This window comes from Mastacembelus armatus, chromosome 24, assembly GCF_900324485.2.
Source record: "Mastacembelus armatus chromosome 24, fMasArm1.2, whole genome shotgun sequence".
Taxonomy (NCBI): domain Eukaryota; kingdom Metazoa; phylum Chordata; class Actinopteri; order Synbranchiformes; family Mastacembelidae; genus Mastacembelus; species Mastacembelus armatus.
The window spans coordinates 9692637-9714014 of NC_046656.1; the positions used below are offsets into that span (position 1 = coordinate 9692637).

The window sequence follows — 21378 nt, forward strand, 5'->3', positions numbered from 1 at the left end:
GTGGTGTGAAAAAGGTTCAATAAATGTTGATTAAAAAACTTAAAAACTTTAACTCCCATATTCAAAGCCAAAGTCAGATTTTTCAGTATAACTTTGACATGATGTTGACTTCCTGTGAGTGGAGCAGTTAAATGTGTGTGTTGTTTTGTGAACACTTGGTTGCATTATATCATTCACTTTAATAGTAACTCTACAGTCTTCACTTTGATCCTCATTGATGCCCTGCAGTCCCACTGGACCCTGTACTTGTGCTTTTATTTACTGGGCCATTGGCAGAGGCATCTCAGAGAAAGAAGCTCCATTCTCTGTCTGAGCTAAATCAATATCCCATTATAGCGCATCAGAAGGGGGTGGCTTAGAGGAAAGAAAGAGAAATAACCTCATATATTATGGCAGCACTGATCCATTGATGTGTCTTACTGCTTCTCTGTTCAGAGGTGAAGTTATGGTGAAACAGTTGGAAATGAGAACTGTTGAATTCAGAGAATATGGAAGACCCAAACAACAAGGAGAAGAGAAAAAAAAAGATGATTGAAAGGAAGTCTCTTAAATAATCTGACAGTGTGCTCATTGGGGAAAAAAAATCTCTGCTTGATATGAAATACTGAGAGAAGAAGGAGATTGCAGAGGGCGATGAAGGAAAAATCCATGCAACACATCCCAATGTTTTTATGGGCGTTTTTTAATTGAAACCAGCTTCACTGATAACAAACATGCAATATCACTGTACTAGCCAACACCACAGATAAGTGTTACTCATTCAGATCTTGACACATTGCCAAGGATTAGCCAGCACACGCGCGCACACACACACCCACACACACACACTTTCAGATGTTGTACAGAGATAAACACACTACCTCTTTTGCTCTTTGACATACAGACACAAACTTGCACACAAACAAACACGCACAGATACACACAGTCATATTTACATATCACAGTGAATGATGGGTAAAAACAATGCAGGGAGGAGTATTACACTGTTCTCCTGGTCAGACCAGAGATGACAATGGGAGCACAGTTTTAGTGATAGCGAGTGTGCGTCTGACTGAGGTGGGATAAGGAGTGAAATGATGACAGTGAGGATGTGAGTAGAAAACTTTTATCAACATCCTAAAATCTGTGTGGTAGGCAGGAGTCTTGCATTGAGGATGAGACTCCTAATATAAAAGAAAACAGTTGGGCATGAAATAAATCTTTTTTTTTTTTTTTTTTTTTTGTCAAATCCACTGAATCTGTGCTACATTTAAATGCATGGTGTAGATACAGTATCATAAATACACGGCTTCATGACTTCATAAATAGGTTTGGGGTATTGCTTGAATGATATAACAACTGATATCACTGTTTTCAGATGCACTTTCAGAAATGTAAATTAAAATCCAATAAAAAACAACAACATAACAAAAAAGGCCACACTACCAAAAAATAAACCTCCACTTCCAATAAATAAATAAATAGTTTAAATGTCATACAAAATTCTGACATTACCCTTTTTCCAACATTTAATGGAAGTTCTGTCTACAAATGTAACATAATAAATATATTTAGTATTCTTAGTAACAGGTTTAGTGGGTTTATTTGGGATATCTCTTATATCTTTAAGCAAAAACTGGATTATAAACAGTAGGAAAGATCTCTGCAGAAACTCTATTTAATACTGCTCATATCACAATGGTTACGACACGATAAAATACTGCAAATTATCAAAACTGTACAGAAAAACTTACAAGTTTCTCTAAAATACATTTTCACTATTAGTGTGTGAGAGATACAAGAGCGCTTGTCTCTGATTGACCAGCTGAGCAGCAGCCTGGTTGACTGACAACGCAGCAGCCGTACGACAGTCAATACCAGTCAAAAAAACAAAACAAAAAACCCTCTCTCCACACACAGCTGATTGTTCTGCCCTTTGCTGCTCTGGCTTGGAGCAGAGCACAGGTCCCTAGGGTCCCTCCACCTGGTCAACAGCTCACTGTACCCCTCTGGAGCTCTTGCTGATGACTAATACAACTCTACATGGAGTTGAAGACAGTCTAGGAAGAAAGAAGACTGCAGCAGGGTAAGCCAACCCACATGTTTCTACTGTCTAGTGAGCTCCTCTGGTACGGTACACTCTTCTACTCCAGTTCATAGTTATAAAATAGTAGACAATTTTTTTCTTCTTTTGTCTTTCATGTGTTTTTTTAAAAGTATTTCTTAGATACACCGCTATCTAATCTACAACACGGTTACAGGTGTGAGTGTTAGTGGCGTGCCACCAAGTGGTGGGGTGTTCTGGGTGGGTGAGGGCAGTGCCACCCTGGTAGTGTGTGTACAGTATATGTGTGTTCTTAGTGTAGAGGGGGGCTGGTTTGGGCCAGCAGCTCAGCGGTGGCGGTAGTGTCTCATGAGGGGGACGATGCAGGAAGGGGGTCCCGACAGCTTGAGGAAGGGGTGCTGGAGGAGCTCCTGGGCTGTGGCTCTCTGAGAGGGCTCCCTAACCAGCATCAGGTCCAAGAAGGACCGCAGCACTGAGGACACCTGAAGATTATAATGACATACTGTAACTTTGTTCCTTTATTTGATCTTTATTATTGACTATGCAACACTATGTATGCAAAAAAGATAAAGTAACTTAAGTGAAAATGCAACCAAACCGGGCGCAGGTGAAGTAATAAAGCATTAAGAGTAAGTAATGCATGTTTTAGATTTGTAATGTTTGTTATGTAGTGACAGATTTACCTTGTGTGACTCTTTTAGCCGTGGGGGCAGGTTGTCTCTTATCCTCCTCATGGCCTGCAGCGGGGGCTCGTTGAAGTAAGGGGGCTCACCATCAACCATCTCAATCACCATGATGCCTAAAGACCAAATATCAACCTGGACACACACACACACCAGCATATTCATTCATGTTAGCCCAGTAAGTGATCATCTACAGTATTTAGTTTAAAGTTAATATGGGTCTTACCTCAGTCCCATAAGGTAGTCTAGAGATGACCTCTGGTGCCATCCAGTACGGCGTACCCACAAGGGACTTTCTCTTGGGCACCTCTTTGGAAACTTGGGCACAAAAGCCAAAGTCTGATAGCTTGATCTGGAAACACACACAAACACCATACCCCCTTCAGGCTGCACTCTCGGCCATGTAGGTGTGTAAACATACAGGAAAGACCGTAACAGTTCAAAACCTCAGTGTTTGATGTCAAGAAGTGCACTGACCCCGTGTGATGAAGAGCGTTCGTAGAGGACACTAATCTCGTGTATTAGTGGTTAATTATCCTGCAATTAATCAGCTCGTTATCAGCTCGTTAGGAAGCACTAGGCAGGATTTAATTACTGAGGAACAAGTGGTAATTGATGGCACTGGGTTTCTGGGACTGGCTGTTGTCAAGTGGCAGGAGTGGCAGGTCAGTAAGTGTGTGAAAATGAGTGTGTTGAAATCCCCGGCGACAGGAACGAGGGTAGTCACGTTGCTTATTAATTCCTAGTGAATTAGTAAGATTCCTGTTGAAATTGGAATAGTCTGGTTTAATAACACCAGATAGAGGAAAGAGTGTGAATGCACACACAGAAACACGTGCACACATACACATGTTCATCGTGTGCACTTACTCTGCCATCGCTGGTCAGGAGAATGGAGTCGCTCTTAATGTCGCGGTGGATGACACCCTGTGTGTGCAGGTAGGACAGGGCCCTGAGCACCGACAAACACACTGTAGCAATCTGCTCCTCGTTCATCCTGTGACAAGACAATCACAAATGTGTCAGCAATAACTATAAAAGTAATAGAAATTACAACTGTTTATTAGGCTACAGTACAAACAAGGCCAGCCTCAGACTTTGCTGTCATCCTAGAGGGATTACAGTCCAACACAACTGATAATAAGCAGAAATCTGATTTAAAAACACCCTCTGTAGCCTGCAGCGGCTGTAGCTGTAATGTGCAGAGTAGGCAGGAGGGTCCCATATGGAGAGACAGGGCAATGCAGTTCATCTGACTGAGCTCACACAGAAACTCAAAGCTTCACTGAACATTAACATGTAGACCCAGCTGGCCAGACCAGGCTGTGTGTTTGTGAGTGTGTACCGACGTGCAGAAATACAGACATGCTCATATGCAAGCACAGACCTTACATACACATACACATGTTCATGCATATACAGGACACACACCCACAGTCATAAATGCTCTCTTTAGCTCTCTCTATCACACACACACACAGACACACACACACTTCTCTTCATCTTGTCCCTCGGTCTGAAAGATCACACTGTTGAAAGTGACTACACTACGTACGCTTGCATTACGAAAAACAACCCCTAGGCTACACACACGGGCCCATTTACACACACTTCACACATTGCAGAGCATAGCAGAAAATTTTATTGCCACAGGTGTATGAATTTACAATCACAAAAGATAAATGAGCCTTCTGCTAATGGAGAAACAGTTGGCTAACTCAAAGTCATTGGGATGTATGAAAAAAACCAGTCATCACTTACTGCTGATCACACACACACACACACACACTTGAATGAAAAATTGGATTACTGAAATACAAAACTATTCCAAACACAAAGTGAACAACAATTTTAATGAGCCTCAAATTGGTGAAAGAATTACACATGCACCAGCGCGTCCGTGCACACACACACACACACACACACACACATAGACATGCAGGTATTCATCCACACATGCACAAATACATATGCTTTCAGAATTGGATGAAATGCACATGAAGTGCAGCTCATTAACCAACTTTGAAAGTACAATTGAAATTGAAACGTGACTAAAATAGTGCAGGAGCAGGGGCGGCCCTTCTGCTACTGCTGACTTGCCGCTGTGCATTAGATGTGTGTGCTCACTATTCTCCGTGCTGCCAACAGCCCTGCAAGCTGATGAGGCAGGCAGGAGTTATTTCCATAACAAAAGCCTTAACAGAAATAGCACAGAGCTTTCACCTGGACAAGTATGGCTGAAATTAGCAGGTAAAATATACACTGCTATAGTCCTCATGACACACACACACACACACACACATATACATATATATATATATATATATATATAAATAATGCCACATAATTAAATCAAGGGTCCAATTTCTATAGCTCCAGATCAAAAATGATTAGTAGCCAGTAACAGAAATGTTAGTGATGTTAAACTAGGTTTCATTTCATAATCTGTTTGTTTTCATAGTCTCTGTTCTGATGAGTGATATTTGTTAGAAAATAACAGAATTAAATATTAAAAAGCTTTTGTTCCAAACATACACATTTATTTCCACTTCAAATTAAACAGGCATATGTGGCATGTGAGAGATGAAAAAGAGAAAAAAGGCTGAGTGAAAGAGAAAATGTGTACCCAATAATATTATGTTACTGAGCTTTCCATTAGTACTTTTAAAAGCGCCCATGTGGATACCAAAACTCCCTCACACACACACACTGAACACACAAGCAGGCAAACATCTGTGTGGGAGACTGTTCAAAATACTTCACGGCAGCAGCGGTGCTCAGCATCACCAAAGCGTGTTATTAGTATCCGACACCGCATAGCACTAATGCTGACACTCCATGCAAATGACTGTAATTAAACACCAAGCACAAAGTAAGATTAAAACAATGAAGCAGCAGCTTAGAAACACGACTCAACAACAGTGAAGCAATTTGGAAAAGTTGGAGAACAATAATCCTAAAACTATCAAAGCCACGACCGGATTACAGCCCATCAGCTTGTTTCTCCTGGTTGTCTTGTGAAAAGGTCTGATGTGTATAGTGAAAAAAAAAAGCCAACTTGATTTTTAACAACACATTTTTACTTGCTGATCACCAGTTAAGTCCTATTTGATGTTATCACCATCACCTGAACATCACATTCAGTCATCCACACAATTCAAATAAATGTGAAGGAAGTGCACCTTACCCATACGGCTGCTCCCTGTGTCTGTCTCAGCATTTCTCAACACACACTCAAGGCCAGTTAACTCAGCACAACTAACACTTGCACACACACACACACACAAAGCTGTGTAAAACCTACAAATATATCATAATACATTCAGCTCTTATCCCTCTTTTTTATCCTGTCTATATGAGAATAACATCATGCTCTGTAAAATATGAAGCTTCGGGCAGCACCCAGTTAGCTTGGCTTAGCACAAAGACTGGAAACAGAGAAAACAGCTAGCTTGGCTCTGTCTGAAGGTAATAAAATCCTCCTGTCGACATCTAAAGCTCACTAACTGATACATTATGCTTGTTTAATCTGTACATAACATGAATTGTAGTCTCCGCTGACTGCTTGGCATCCATCCATCCACTCATCCATTATCTATACTGCTCATTCGCAGAGCATTTCAGGGAGCTGGAGCCAATCCCAGCTGACACTGGGCAAAAGGCGGAGTACACCCTGGACAGATCCCCAGTCTATCACAGGGCTGACTACTGGCAACTTCATGAAGCTAACCACACAGCTCTAGAGGTGGTGGTAGGTGGACTTTATTACTTGAAAATCAGGCTAGCTGTTTATCCCGTTGACAATTATCATATTAGGCTAACTATAGCCTTTAGCTTCAAATTTCACAGAGATTTGCGAGTGATATCAATTTTCCCATCTACATCTTGCCAACTTTCCAAATATAATGAGCTCACTTAAGAACACTGAGTAAACGAAAACTCAGTAAATGCATTTCAATCAGGCCACAGTATACCTGCAGATCTAACCCTAAAAATGTATTTTGTCAGCTGACTTGTAACACTCCATTTGATTATTTCACCTGTTTTTGGTACCTTGGCATCATAAACTGTATTTCTATAGGTTACCTGGTGTGTGTCACAATGTCAGTGAGTGCCCCACCCTCGAGAAACTCCATCACAACCCACAACTCGTCTCCCACTAGGTAGCTGTTGTACATGTTTACAACATTCTCGTGATGATAGTCCCTCATGATCACCACCTAAAACACAGACAGAGACAGAGAGAGGTGGAAGCAACATCTTTGCTAAATTTTATATTGTATTTGTGTCGATGCCCAAAATCAATTGCATTGATCCATGTTAGCTATGTTGCAACATATCGTTTAATATTTCATCAGTTTCTAACATGTATGCATGTAATTTCAAATATTCATGAATTAAATTTTCCTTTGTATGATGTGAACATGTTCTGGAGGATTAACTTTAAAAGGATTACATTCAGAAATTAATAGCATTAAAAGAAGTGAATTAGTTCTCAACTGAACACCCACTGCGTGCATTATATTTACATGCTTGCAGTACATGTATACATATTTTCCCTCTTTCTCACTCTCCCACACACACATTTATTTTCTATCTTTTTGGGGATTCTTCATTTCCTGCAGACTTACCTGACCATTATGTGCCTAATTTTAATCATTAACTTAACCTAACCCCACTCTAAACTTAAACCAAGCTGTCACTCTAAAATTCAATTTACATGAGTAAAGCGAGTCCCCACAATGTGAGTACTACCAATTGCATGTGCGCACGTGCACACACACACTCAGACCCAAAACAGAATTACCTGATAAAGGAAATCCAAGGTTTGCTCTTTACTTAATTAACATTTTTCTCATAACCAAGCAATCTTAAAGTTTGTCTGTAAATATGATTTATTTCAGTGAAAGTACAATTTATATGGAGCTCATTTTTCAATATTTAGCATATTGGGAATAGAAACAGCTATGAATAAATATCTTGCCTAGGGTGTTCAGTTGGAACGCTACTTAATGTTTAGTAAACAAATGCAATTACAAATGTAAAAAATGTGTTAGTGGTTTGAATGCAATGGATGTCTTGTCAAGGAAAGAGATGCAAACTAAACTCTGTTTTCCCGTTAATGAGCACGCTGCTATAATGCTATGGGATTGTCAGATTTATTTTTATCTGGTTGGCACAAAAGGAGAAATGTTTAATGATGCTATTTAAACTAGTTTCATCTCTGCTGCTGCTTGTTTGAGATAGGAGCAATCACTGACGAATGTTAGCTCTGCTACACACTCTTTATTTGTGGGGGTGAAACTAACCTACAACAGCACAACAACATCGAACACCCAAATTAATACATACTCTGCTAAGAAACAAAACATTTAACATTTGCATTACATGTATTGCTGTTGATCGGTTACTGACCGATGTTGAAATATACTGCTTTAGGTCTGAGCATGTTTGCAATAAGTAAGTCAATCTTTGATACCTCATTAAAAAGCAGCTCTCTTCTCTGCTGTTTTCTAAGGTCCATCTTCTTCACGGCCACCTGCTTACCACTGTGTTTCTCACTAGCGATGCACACAATACCCGTGGAGCCCTCACCAATCTTGATAAAGCTGTCCAGGTATTCCCGGGGGTCACCTGTAGGCGAACACAGTTCAAGCTTGATTTGGCACCAAAAAAAAAAAAACAACAGCAAATACATATGTAGAAGAAATCTCAGTGCCTCTCTAATTTTTATCATCCATTTCCCACCTGGGTTGACCACCAGCTGAAGCGCGGCTCTAAACTGTTCATGAGAGACTCTAGAGGGTTGAGTGTCAGAGCTGGACCCCCAGGAAGGGGGTGGGTAGGCCCCAGGGGGGATGTAGGGTGATGATGGCTGTGAATAGGCCCCCTAGATGGAATACATAGACATATATACAAAGTGAGAAAAAAAAGAGCAACAATAAAACAGTATAAACATTTCCCAACATCAATTACTATTTCAAAGTGAGATGAGAAATTACTAAAAACCTTCAAAAAAAAAATGGCACTAATCTCGTCGTAGTCTTGTATGGCTTGTCAAGCACAAAATAACCATCTCACAACAGTGATTTGTAGAACATCATAAAAGACATTTTCCTTATCCTACAAAATAGGATTTCACTGGATAGAAACAATATTTTGAATATCCATGTGTTATGTGAGCTTATTACATTTTTATCTGTCTTAGCCCCAGAATGATTGACTGAATCATCTCTATAATGTGAAGTGAATGTACTATACCTGAGGGGTGTATGGTGGACTGGGCTGGGAAGGGGGGTGATGGTAAGGCGAGGGTTTATAATGGTGAAAGACAGGGGGGTAGGGCAGGTGCACTGGGGGGTAGCCAGGCGGCTTGGTGTGGCTCTGAGGTAGCTTGAGAGGCCCTCGAGGGTAGGTGTCGCCACCTGTAACCTGGGGACTGCCGTCTCGTGACGGACGCTCGTAGTCGCCCTGAAGAAGAGAGCAAAAGGACAAGTTGTTTAACTCTGGGATTCAAATGAAAAAAAAGAAAAAAGTATTCAGTTACACAGTGTTGTGTCTTGAGTGTGTATTGAGTGTGTATTGCCACAGACGTGTTACGTTATTGAAGCATGTTTCTGTGTTGGATGCACCAGTGTATATGCATAACCAGACACAGTCCACCACATGCCAGCTGTATGTCTGCAGGTACATTAGCCTTGGACAGACTGACTAGACAACATTTAGTTCACAGGACAGAGACCATACTTTATCATTAGCACCCCACACAGCTCGTCAACTACTCCATTCATCAACCAAGAGCCCAGGGAGCATCCAGAACAGGGGACACACCTCTCCCTTTAAAGATGTGTGGCAGTGTCAGTGTATGCATGAGCACTGGTACAGCCATGACTCAGAGCAGCTTTTCAAAAGCTCAGTTGTATGAGTCATTTTAAAGACTCTGACTCATAGCAGCCCTGGAGTACACACACAAATGCATGTACAGATACACACATAGACAAACACACACTTTAGGAAGAATGTGAAACCACAAATTACCAAACCAGAAGTAATTTCATAACTCTGTGACATTATACCCATGATCATACTATGACAATTTATAGAAGGGGAACCTGTGCTAAACCGACCACAGCTAATTAAATACAAGAAGCAGGTAATAATGTTGTTATTCAATGCTTGGTGGCTTGTCTAATATGCAGATTAAAGTAAATCACAGAAAAATCATCTGAAGTGATGAAATAAACTTTGCATGTAAAACTGCTATAAATAGTAACATTAACACTAACAAATTAATAAAAAGCTACAGAATGTATAAAGAAAGTATGTAATTTTGTTAAAATGTATCTACGAAAGTCAAAAGATTCAAGCACAATGCCTAAATATCCATAGTCCAAGCTGCACCATACAGATTATACAGTGCTGACAGTAGTGCATCAAGCTGCCTATACAATGGGCAGATTAAATTAAATTGCCACACCTTCCAAAAATGCCCAACAACCAGAATGCTTCCTATAATCATATATTGTCAGATGACTGAGATGATAATAAAAAACTCCCACTTTCTCTTTCCTTCTATTTGTTTTTCTCTCTCTGACTGCGTGTTACACACACATACATTCATAGAGAGGGCAGGAGGAGGAGTCCTGATGTGTTGGGATGGTGTATAATTACATGGTGTGAACTCTTTTAATCAATCACTCTCAGGCAGGTGTGTGCGTGTGTATGTGCGTGTGGTTGCTGCTGGGATGCGCCTCCCTATCGTTGGCCGGCACTGCTGGCTGGCTGTCAGCCAGGGGTCTCCTGATCCATGTTGGTTAAACGCACATTAATCTGAGTTTGGCAGGGTAATCAACAACCTAACTCAACTGTGAAATTGAATTCCGCGGTGGAACATCGTTCGGCCAGTTTTATGCTAAGGCTGCAGAAAGGGAAAGTGCCGCAACATCAATTTGTCACTGAGAGCTGCGGCACTGAGCTCACACTTGCCACAAAACAGAGAGAGAGAGAGAACGAGAGAGGAAGAAAGAGAGACGGGGAATGTGTGTTTGTGTCTTTGTGTGTCTGTGTGTGGCCAAGTCTTCGTGCTGTCTACCGTTACATCCCCGGTGGCTCCCAACAATTGCAGGGAAAAAGAAGGATTTACTTCAGCAGCGTGACTGGGCTGAATAAAAGAAAAGGAAGAAATGAGAGTGAGAGAGGATAGAGAAGGGTGGGTTTGTTACAAGGTCCAAAAGCCAAGAAGAAAAGTGATTCTTAAGCTTCTAGATAACTCATTTTTTTCTTACTACTACCACAAAATCTCCAAACACCAGAACGAAAATTATGTTTGATTGACTCCTCATCCAGCACTTCACTGTTAACAGGACATCAAATAAGACATTAAAAATACACCAAATGGCTTCAGATGGAGTTCATACGTGTTTGGGTTTTTGGATCAATATACAACTTGTGAATGTGGATTCATTGCTGTACTGTTATTCTAAGACTTATCCTTAGATGCTGCACATTTTCAGGAACGCAAATGGCTTTTTACAAAACCTGAGAAAATGGCACTAATAAACAGTATGTAAGAAATGACCTTCTACCGCATTCCTTCCAATCCTGCTACTCTTGCTTTCTCCGTAGCTGTTTTTCTGTAAGCGGCTATTTACTGGAGCATGCAGGTTAAATGGTTTTTCATCAAGGCACCCTGGGATCTACATCAGCAAACCCATTTTTCCTCTCAGCTGCCGGACTCAATAGGTGTGAACGAGGGATGGTAGAGAGCAGTTATAGTGGTACACACTCCTATATAATGGACTTAATGGGGCACTGAAAGCTTTGGAGAACAATTTAAAGAAAAGAGAACACCTCATAGAATGAGCACTCTTTCTGTGACATACCCCTGCTGCTGCATTGACTGGCAGCCTCTTTTGCCCCCTGTTAATGTATAACCTATTCTGATACCATCTACTGTTGCAAATGCTGTTCTGTATAACAGTGGAATCACTACAAGCAACTTATACTGGGAACATATGGTTACATTACACAGTCACTAATGCACAGGCGGTTTGTTTGCCCTTGTCTGCGGAGTCTCGGTGTGGGAGAATGTCTTGGGTGTCTCAGTCTCTCCTGCTGCTTCACTGGAGCACAACACCAGACTGCAACACACTCGCCTAGTGCCAACATACTTTAACTGCGGTGTTCCATAGACAATGTGAGGCTATACATTATGAAACACAGCATCAAAATTTATTCATGTTGCTTGGCAGGTTTGCTAACACATAGGTCTTTTATATTTACTATGTACATGTACATTTGGCATCTGTTAAGTATATTCTTACCTCAATATCTGCAGATCACTTTGAAATCTGTTGGCTTATTTTTTTATGACATTTATTAGTTGGAATTACTGATAATACAATCATGTAAGCTGGTGTTTAAGAGTCATATCTGTGTTTAGTTTGACTCTCTACATACAAAAAGTAAGATTAGATCACCCACTGGGCATCATTTTCAAACATGCATCCTCTATGGAGATGATGCTCTTCATTTTAATAGTTTAAAATGACTTAAAGACTTTATGATAATTACTTAATTGGCCCTAAATAAAAGCAGGTCAGCAAGTCTTTGTTTTTATTGACCGATCAAGCTCATACACATAAACTGCAACTGGAATAGTTTGTTGTGGTTATAATCATCACAGTATAATTCCGACCATATTATTTATTGTGGAAACCTTAAAGTCCAATATTTTACTGTGATCACAGGATACTCTGAATGTTACGGATATAAAGTATATAATGTTCTTATCTTTTACAAAACTCCCAAGACTTTGAGAAGACTCCATTGCCTCATCTCACCATAACTATTGTAATTCCTTTCATTGTGGCCTAAGTCAGAAATCATTCATTTGGTCTTTTTTGCTCATGGCACATACAGGAATATTCCAGTAAAAGCACATCTCTTTCCATTCTGCTCTGGTTTAGCCACATATACTTTAATTTTACCTGGTTTGGCTTTTTCATTTTCTCTTTCGTGCTCTTCCTGCCATGTCACTGCCTCACACTTGGCAGAAGAGCAAGAAAAAAAATATATAGAGCAAGAATGTGAGAGAACTAGACATGCATGAAGAGAGGGCGAAGAAAGAAATTATATATGGGACAGACTGCAGGTTGATGGAAGGTGGGACTAAATATGGGGATACATGTGTATAATCACTTAAATGTGTCTACTGAAATATGTGGTGTGTTGAAAACATGTTTTAAGACAGGCACTTTAATTGGCTAGCTTATACAATATGCTCTGCTGTTTTGAGTAAAAAATGCCAAATAAGGTATTTACCTTAACTATGGTCTGTGAGTTAGTGAAACTCTCTGACAGTCGAGGGTAGGTGTAGGAGCTGTATGCGTGGGCCTGTGGAGGGTTCTTGAAAAGCCCACTTGCCGCATAGGGGACATTTGGCTCCTGCAGCCCAGAGCCTGACCGAGATCGCTGTCTGATCGCTGGTGTGGGGCTGGTCTGTGTCACGTAGGAACTCTTGGGTCGCTTTTCATACTCGTCCCGCAAGCCGCCATAGCTCCACTCACTGTCTGGGTAGTTGATCTGCTCACTGTGCAGCGAGGCACGAGATGGCGTGCCTACTGAAGTGTCCCTGTAGTCCTGGCTGGACGACCCACCCACAGATGCCCGATAATAGCCACTGGAGCCCACCGCACTCCCCACTGTGGAGGCCACCTCATCAGCTGAGCGGCCTTTGCTCTCCAGGTAGGTGTGGTAGTCTGGGGGCAACTTGCCATAGTCTGATTTTGGGGGCATGGCATCCGGGTAGAAGGGGCTGCGTATAAACTGTGAGTGGCCATTTTGTTTGGTGAATCGATAGTGTCTTCCAACAGCCCAGTCCCCATCTATGGAGAAACCTGGCTTGCCAGGATCCTGAGAGAAGTCCCTGCTGGAAGTGTCAAGATCACAGGAGTAACGGGAATAGTAGTGGTTGAATCCATTCTCCTCCGGGGCATTGGGATGACCACTACCCAAGGGTTTGGAACTGCTTCCAGCCTGGTGTGGGCCTGGTGGGCTCTCTTTACGCAGGGAGTTGGAGCGCGTAACTGAGATATTGTCAAACTCCTCCAGCAGGCCATTGATGGACGCATCTTTGGGTGGCCGGTTCCCTCGAACAATGGTCTATGAGAAGAACAAACACATTTACACTTAGCATACAAAAGAGTCTGCTGCCTGAAAGTTTGATGGAGCTAGCCCTGATACTTTAAGTTCAATTGCATTTAATTTCAGTTTAATCATTCCTGAAAACTGAATGAGATGAGTTGAAATTCCAGTTTAAACAAGTTCGGTTCATTCAAAATAAAGGATTTCTCAGGCTGGAATTTCAATTCATGGGTATCAGGGCTTTAGTACAAGTATGAAATTAATCATCACTTGCAATAAATGAACATTGGTATCATCTGCAAGAACAGCAGGCATTGGTTTACACAACCACTTGTTGTGAGTTGGGATGCATCTAGAAAATGCATGGATATAAATGGCATAAATACCTTAGATGCTAAAAGAAAACTATTGGTCAGCTGAAGGAGCTAATTCCTGCCTCATTTCCCTTCCAACAGTTTAGCTTCATTTTCAGTGGACTATTCAGGATGCATTAATAGTCGAGATATTCTAGAGTTTGTGAGATGCATGAGCACACTCAAAAAAAAAAAGAGTGAGGAGGAGAGAGAGACTGAACACATGCTCACATCTGCTTCAAAGCAAAGGCAGCTTAAACATCAGGGGTGCTGCTTATCCCCTCCTACCATGTGTTAAGCCCTTTAGACGGCTGTGTCGTGACTCATGGGGAACTGGTGCTACAGCAGTATCACTGAACTGCATTTGGTGTGTGTGCATGTACAGTATGCTGCCTTTGTGATGTGGATTGTGAGGCTCACTAACTACATACAGTCAAAATCACAGGTGATGGCAAAAGCCAGACACACTGCTTTTATCTACTCCACGCAGCATTGAAAAATGAAAACATGTGTGGCTTCTGAGTGCTGGGAGGAGGCCGTGCTGTGGGGATTATTTGAATTTCAAACTCTTACATAATCTATCTGAGAGCTTTTCGTGACGATCAAACAAAGCTGCAAATTTATATATTTGTGTATCTGTATGTGTGATGTTTTCCTAGCATTACAGCCTTTAAACACCTCAATATCAAATCCATCCAGTCAACATTTTGTCATTGTTATGATTTGCATCTATCATCTCAGTTCTCACAAATACTTGTGTGTAGATTCTTTTCCTATCCTTGCTTTTACCTGGATTAACATCCTTGATGTACTTCATGTGTATGTCCTACTTAAGACACTTAATGTATTTGAGCGTCTTGATGTACAATTCAATAGGGAATGCAATAAAGGAACATTGACTTCTGGTCAACAGATTCAATAAACAAGAAAATGTCATACTTGACAGTGCAAACTGTGATATCAAGTTGTACTTTAGCATCATTTGCTGATTGTTTCAAAGTGAGCCTGGATTTTATCTGAGGAAATATGTCAAAATAAATAAAACCTCCATTTCACTATAGAGATGAAAAAAAAAAACTTATGTTAACCTTGCAAAGGCTTACAAAAACAAACATATTGCATTGTTTGCTTGATTACTGTACTTGTTAGCCTTTTCCACCTTTGGAAGTGTTGAACCTCTTACACCTAACAATGCTGCATCAGCATGTTCTTTGTTACTGTTTGACAGTGCTCACACCTCGCTGTCACATACCTGCCACATTTGTCTCTGCTGTAGTTTCTCCACATCACATGTGCAAAGGCAGTCTGAGAAAAGCTAGGATAATCATCAACTCTGAGCAAACATAGTGCTGACAGGGACACATCTCTGTGACTCAGCTGACTGAAAACCTTCACTGCAAAAACACCCTCCTGCTTCTCAACTCCTTCACTGGTGAGACTGAAGCTTAAACCAGGCTACCACAGTTAAAAAAAACTGTTTGATTACTTCTTAATATAATGGTGCTCATCCCCGGTGGTCCCAATGAAGGATTAAGTTTTGTCCAAAGACAAATGTTATGATACAAATTAGGCTCCCATTGTTGTCTCCTTGTTTCACTTTAATTACATTAACTGGGGCTGCTAGATCCTGTGAAGCTGTGCAAATTAACTTATTAACAAAAAAGTATTAAAAACTAGCTAAAAGCTAGAATTATTAAAATGCTCCATACTACATTAAACCACGACTTGCAGCTTCTTGCTCAGTGTCATTACTGAAATAGACAAAGTTCAAAATAATGAGAGCTGTTATAAGCTGGGAAGATTTTTGTTTTCTACAGAGATGCTCACAGTTGTTTTAGTCCAAAAGAGAGACAGATCTTCCCTGAAGCCTCTGCTGTTCTTCTAGTTAGCTAGTTCTTCCACACATCATTTCTTGGTACACCTCTACTCTCTATCTTTAACACTCCAGTTGCTCTCCTCTGTATGAGAGCTATAGGTTGCTAGTGCCATGAATGGGCCCAAGGTGAAATGTCCTATAAAAGCAGTGAGTAAAGGCTAGCTGAGAGGCTGAAGCTGCAGGGCAGATGGTCTTTTAAACAGTGAGGAGACATCCAATCTCTGCAGAGATGTTGTAGAAGACCAAGAGAATATGAGGAGGCAAAAAAACCAAACAAACAAAAAAAGAAAAAAAAAAACGACGTACTTGAAAGTCTTACTGTTATTCTGTTGGAAATTATTCTCACATTTCCTCTAAACTGCACTATGAATTTCTAAATGGTGTGTTTTATGTGAATCCTGAAATGGGACACAGGATGTTATGCTTCATGGATGCTGGCAATTCAGAGCTAATTCAATTGGCATACAACAGTAGGGAGTGTCCAGTATGTAATAAAACATCATCGTCTTCATTTGGTTCATAATCAATAAAACAATGTCAAGTTAATATCAGTTACATGAGAGTAGGAGACAATAAAGCGGTGACTGAAACCTTGAGGGTGATGATGGTGGAAAGGGGAGAGGGGGACAAGGTTAATTGTGTGCCAAACCACTGTCAAATGGTCGGTATCTAGACTGAAAAATCTTTCCATCAGTTTGAATTAGGGGACTGATACAGGCTCCTCCTCACCCCCTTCTCCTTTCCCCTCTTCGCCCCATTCTTACAGCTGCATGAGCCTTGTGAACGGGCCATGTTCAGCGGTGGCTGTGACAGCAGCCATATTTCACCAGCGTGCAGCGTTGGGCTGTCCTTTAGTGATAAGCTGTAATAGATCTACTCTCCACTCACCACAGCCTTTTCAAGGTAAGCAGAGAGGAGAGGAGATGAGAGGACGAGGACAGGAGAGGGAAGGAAAAAGAAGCAAGGAAAGGGAAGGAAAGGAACTGAGGAGAAGGAAAGAATCAGAAAGAAAAAAATGGAGAAAGGGTAAGAGGAGAAGAGGAACCATGAAAAATGAGGCTCATTGGGAGATAAGGGGGGATTAACCTTGCTGGTAATGAAGGGAGGGTGTGATGGGAGGATGGAGGGAGGGAGGAAGACAGGCAGAGATAATTAATGAGCTTGCCCTTCCTGTGACTCCTTGCTAGAACCCTGGTTTGGAGGCTGCGCTTCACTGGCCAGCGGGGCCTCTGGATGACTGAGGGACTGTATGAAAGGAAGTGACTCTGCTTCTCTGCTGCCTGGCTCCTGAGTACTTCTGTTTCATTTGATTTTGGTTCTAGTATTAGCAGAAACCTGCACATGAAACACTTGTAAAGACTGAAGCAGAAGCATTTTAACACTGTTTAAAATGAAAGAATTCATATTTGTCAGGGGAATTTTGTTTGAGAAATCTTACAACACTTAGGCTCATGAAAAGCTTGAAAAGCCTGGTAAATAAAATAAAAAATGGAAAACTTAAAAGATAAATACTGCTTTTTTCACATTTTTGAGACAACATTCTGAAAGTGACAGAGGGTGACAAAGCTTGCTTTGCTGTAAAAATGTTGTTTACATATTCATTCATCGTCACATTACCATATTTTGAAAAAAAAAAGTGTCGCCTCACACACATTCGCATACAAGAAAATAGAAAATATCTTCATTTTGGATTACTGTGTCTCCTACAGGGTCTTCATTAGGAAAACAGCTAGTTGGTTAGTGCAAACTGTATTAACTATATTAAGTATTTTCTTAACCATAGCCTTAACTCATGTTACCACTTTTGTATCATACAAGGAAGACACACACACACACACATACACACAAGAACATCATCACATAATCAACACACCCACTCTCCACTCTCAGTACACTCTCAGTACTCACTACAGATCACAAACATATAAACACAAACACATACTAGGTTTCTGGACATGTTGTGATATACTTATGTACAATGCGTGAACATGTAGTAGAAATGTTTCTCTGTCCACATCTCATCATTTGCCCTCTTTTTGTAGCAGGTCCCATTTGCCATCTCTACTCTGTGAATCGCAGTCATGACTCACACTGTGGAGAACAAACATGCATGGGTATTTATACACATGCAGTATGCAGAATCCTTCTGCATCAGAAAACAATTTGTGAACATTTTCACAAACATATTCACTCCTGCTTCAGAGCCTTTGAGACAGCAGACAAAGAGACTACTCACAACTCTCCTTTGTGTTTCTTGGTAAAGACCTACAGTTCTGATTAATGAATGATCAAACAAGACAACTACTGTACCACTACTGACAAATGAGCACAGAATAAAGGTATTATTTGTAAAAAAAAAAAAAAAAGCCTCCATTATTCACAGATAAAAATAGCTCTGTGTATCATCATTACTCTGTATTAGGTTCTCCTTTGATTTTGAAAGATAGTGTATGCACAACAAAAACATAAAATGGATTTAATCTGACTTGATTCTGGTAAGCATGGATAGCAGTGTTTTTAATCCTCTAGCTCCCTCTGTTGGATGGAAATGGTAAAAGAAACAACCTGCTGAAACCAAAAATGCTATTTATGGTTTGTTGCCCAAGGCAACGCTGGAAACAGGAAAGTTACTCAGATGATAACATATCACAGTAGCATAATATATAAAATCATTAGAATTTAGACTTTACATTGACTTACATTTATTTCCTGTAGACTTGCCCTTAACCTTAACCATAATTACTACTTGCCTAACGTTAACCCTACTTAACCTAGCCCTAACCTTTTACTAAGCTTCTATCAAGTCATCACCATAAAATTCAATGATTTACATTGACACACACAACGGTGACTGTAACTCTGGTCTCCACATACCATATAACTTGGTGTTGGGACATGAAAATAACCATGGCCATGTTTGTGTTTGTTTAGAGGGAAGAGGGTTGTAACGTCCTAATAATTCTGTTAGACATTTCCTGGAAAATATGAAATAAATTGTTAGTAAGTGTGGGGAAACCCTATACTTCATCCCTATTCTATGTGTCTTTAACGAATAACTCGTAATAAAGAAAAGGTATAATAAGGTCAATGTAAAAAAAAAAAGCCAAAGGTTTTTCCCCATGGTAGCAGCGTTTTCTATGCAGCGTTTTGAGAAGATTATGAAGTTCTCTTTGGGTCTTTTCTCGTGCTTTTCTGCTCTCTGCTGGTCTGAATTAGTATATTAAATCTGAAATAGCACATTTATTGTGAATTAAATAACCGTGCAATGAAATTATGTGGATGTTAATTTCACAGATAAAGGGTAAAAGTACAGTGAGGCTTCTGGTAATGAGATTCCCTGCGGCACATATCTCAGATCTCTGTTATTAATTAGAACGATTAATCCTAACCTCGGATCAGTACGCCGACTCACAGGATGACCCCACCTGTACTACTTAGCACAGGATTTCACTGAATCGTTTCACTGAGTTCTTGACGTGATATTACCCGGACTACAGGCAATGTCTTAGCAAACATGATCAGGATTATTCCAGGAGTGGGTTTTGGAACATTTCCATGATTAATAGGCTGTGAGCTGACCTGTTTCCTCAGGCCATCCTGCTGCCTTTTAGTTACAATAGTTAATAACCATTATCCCAACATGCCTGAGATGATGCTGAGCATAGAGGGTTTCACTAAATTGATGGATAGCAACATACAAAATATAAGTAAAACCTGACTCAAAACTGATTTTGCTAAAGCTATTGACAATATTTTTCAGGAAAGATCTGTGTGTACATGTATGCATAAGAGCATGGCTTATAAAAAAAACATGTAGATGCCTGTACTTCTATTAAAACATTTAAAACAAGGGATAATTAAAAAAGTAAATGGTTCACTGTTAAGCAACTATGGAGTCGACGAAATGGTCCTAAGAATGGTCCCAAACCCATGAGTCCAAAAATGATGTTGTGCTGTAAAGTAAGGGCTACAGTTATGTCAGAATGCCCACCCTGCAGTGCAGTAAATAGCATGCATCCATACAGGAGGTGACTTGTTAATGCTGCATGATGGCAATCAAGGTGATACAGATAATTATTGGGGTAGAATTTAAAAGACAAAAGTCTGCTACAAAATATTAAGTTCATTTTGCAGATTTTTCCCTAATCTTAGTAGTTTTCTTCATATCTATAACACCCATTCAATTGAAACTGCTAAATAAGGAAAACCAGTCTGTGAAGATACTTTTTTCATAATAGAGTAATACATGGATTCTGTTTTTAGTGTGCCTTTTAGTATATGTTTGCCCACAAAGAGGAAGCCTGGGACTCTGGTGGTGTCCAGTGGTATTATAACAATGTTTTTATACCATTGGTTAATTAATCATCTACATGTGTATTTATGTGTTGCCTTTTATGATGTGCTGCTTCGTCTGACCCCGACAGCCCCTTGCCTGGCTGCTCGGACCAATGTGATCCAGCCCCCTTAGCCCTCAACTGGGTAGAGCTCCATCTACAAGCTTCAGGATCCATGAGTCACACAGGAATAAAGGATGATTTTTAACAAAACGGATTAGTAGTGGAGGAATAAAGAAATACAAACTTAAAGTCGGACCAAATTCTCCAACCTTAAGCACATTAGTGCAGTAAAGCCTAAACACTCTTCTTTTTTTCTTCTAAACACTGATTCAGGCTGAATCATAGCCAGCAATTTATAGAATTTATAAAATATAATAATAAAAGACAATAAATACAATCAATAAACTTCAGTCTTTCCCAGTGTGATCAGTAATAGGAACTGAATGTTTTTTGGTAGAAACATTCCTTTCTAAGGAGTTCAATCCATCACTGTCTGGTAAACTTTATGATGTAAAAGACGAGAGAGGAGGGGTGACAGAAAGCAGAGAGCAAGACAAGGAGGAGATCAATTTGATGTCTCTTAGTTATCTTCTTGTCAACTTGCAAACAGATAAACAGAAAACTGCCTGCTTTAGATTAATGACACACTAGCGTTCATTAATTTGAGCTTTGTCAAACAGTTATAAGCACCTACGACACATTGCCGCCCCTACCATCCTCATTCAACTCTCAGTTTCTACTCCAATTCCCACTCATTAAATCGACCTCTTGTTATCTTGTCGAAACTCATTTTTATTCCACTCTTGTTGTTTTACACACTGACTCACAATTGTGAAATGAAGCCGTTCATTTGTGTATTATGGAAACAGGCAATAATATTACAAGCAAAGTTGGAATCAACCTCACATGCTGCACATGATAATTCTGTTGTCTATTTCAC

General features: G+C 40.3%; 1 protein-coding gene across 7 annotated transcripts in view; it reads right to left on the bottom strand.

Moving 5' to 3' along the window:
* Positions 1 to 765: 765 nt before the first annotated feature.
* pak5 (p21 protein (Cdc42/Rac)-activated kinase 5) overlaps positions 766 to 21378 on the bottom strand; it is a 56971-nt gene continuing 36358 nt past the window's right edge. For 5 of the 7 annotated variants that reach the window (XM_026319077.1, XM_026319074.1, XM_026319075.1 and 2 more), the window contains 10 exons: positions 13051 to 13890; positions 10820 to 10888; positions 8989 to 9198; positions 8476 to 8617; positions 8207 to 8361; positions 6814 to 6947; positions 3598 to 3724; positions 2954 to 3079; positions 2728 to 2862; positions 766 to 2526 (listed from right to left, as the gene is read on the bottom strand). In XM_026319077.1, the coding sequence (XP_026174862.1) occupies positions 2371 to 2526; positions 2728 to 2862; positions 2954 to 3079; positions 3598 to 3724; positions 6814 to 6947; positions 8207 to 8361; positions 8476 to 8617; positions 8989 to 9198; positions 10820 to 10888; positions 13051 to 13890 (2094 nt within the window). In that variant the 3' untranslated portion in view covers positions 766 to 2370. The remainder of the gene's footprint in view (positions 2527 to 2727; positions 2863 to 2953; positions 3080 to 3597; positions 3725 to 6813; positions 6948 to 8206; positions 8362 to 8475; positions 8618 to 8988; positions 9199 to 10819; positions 10889 to 13050; positions 13891 to 21378) is intronic. The other 2 variants (XM_026319076.1, XM_026319078.1) reach the window with 1 other exon arrangement.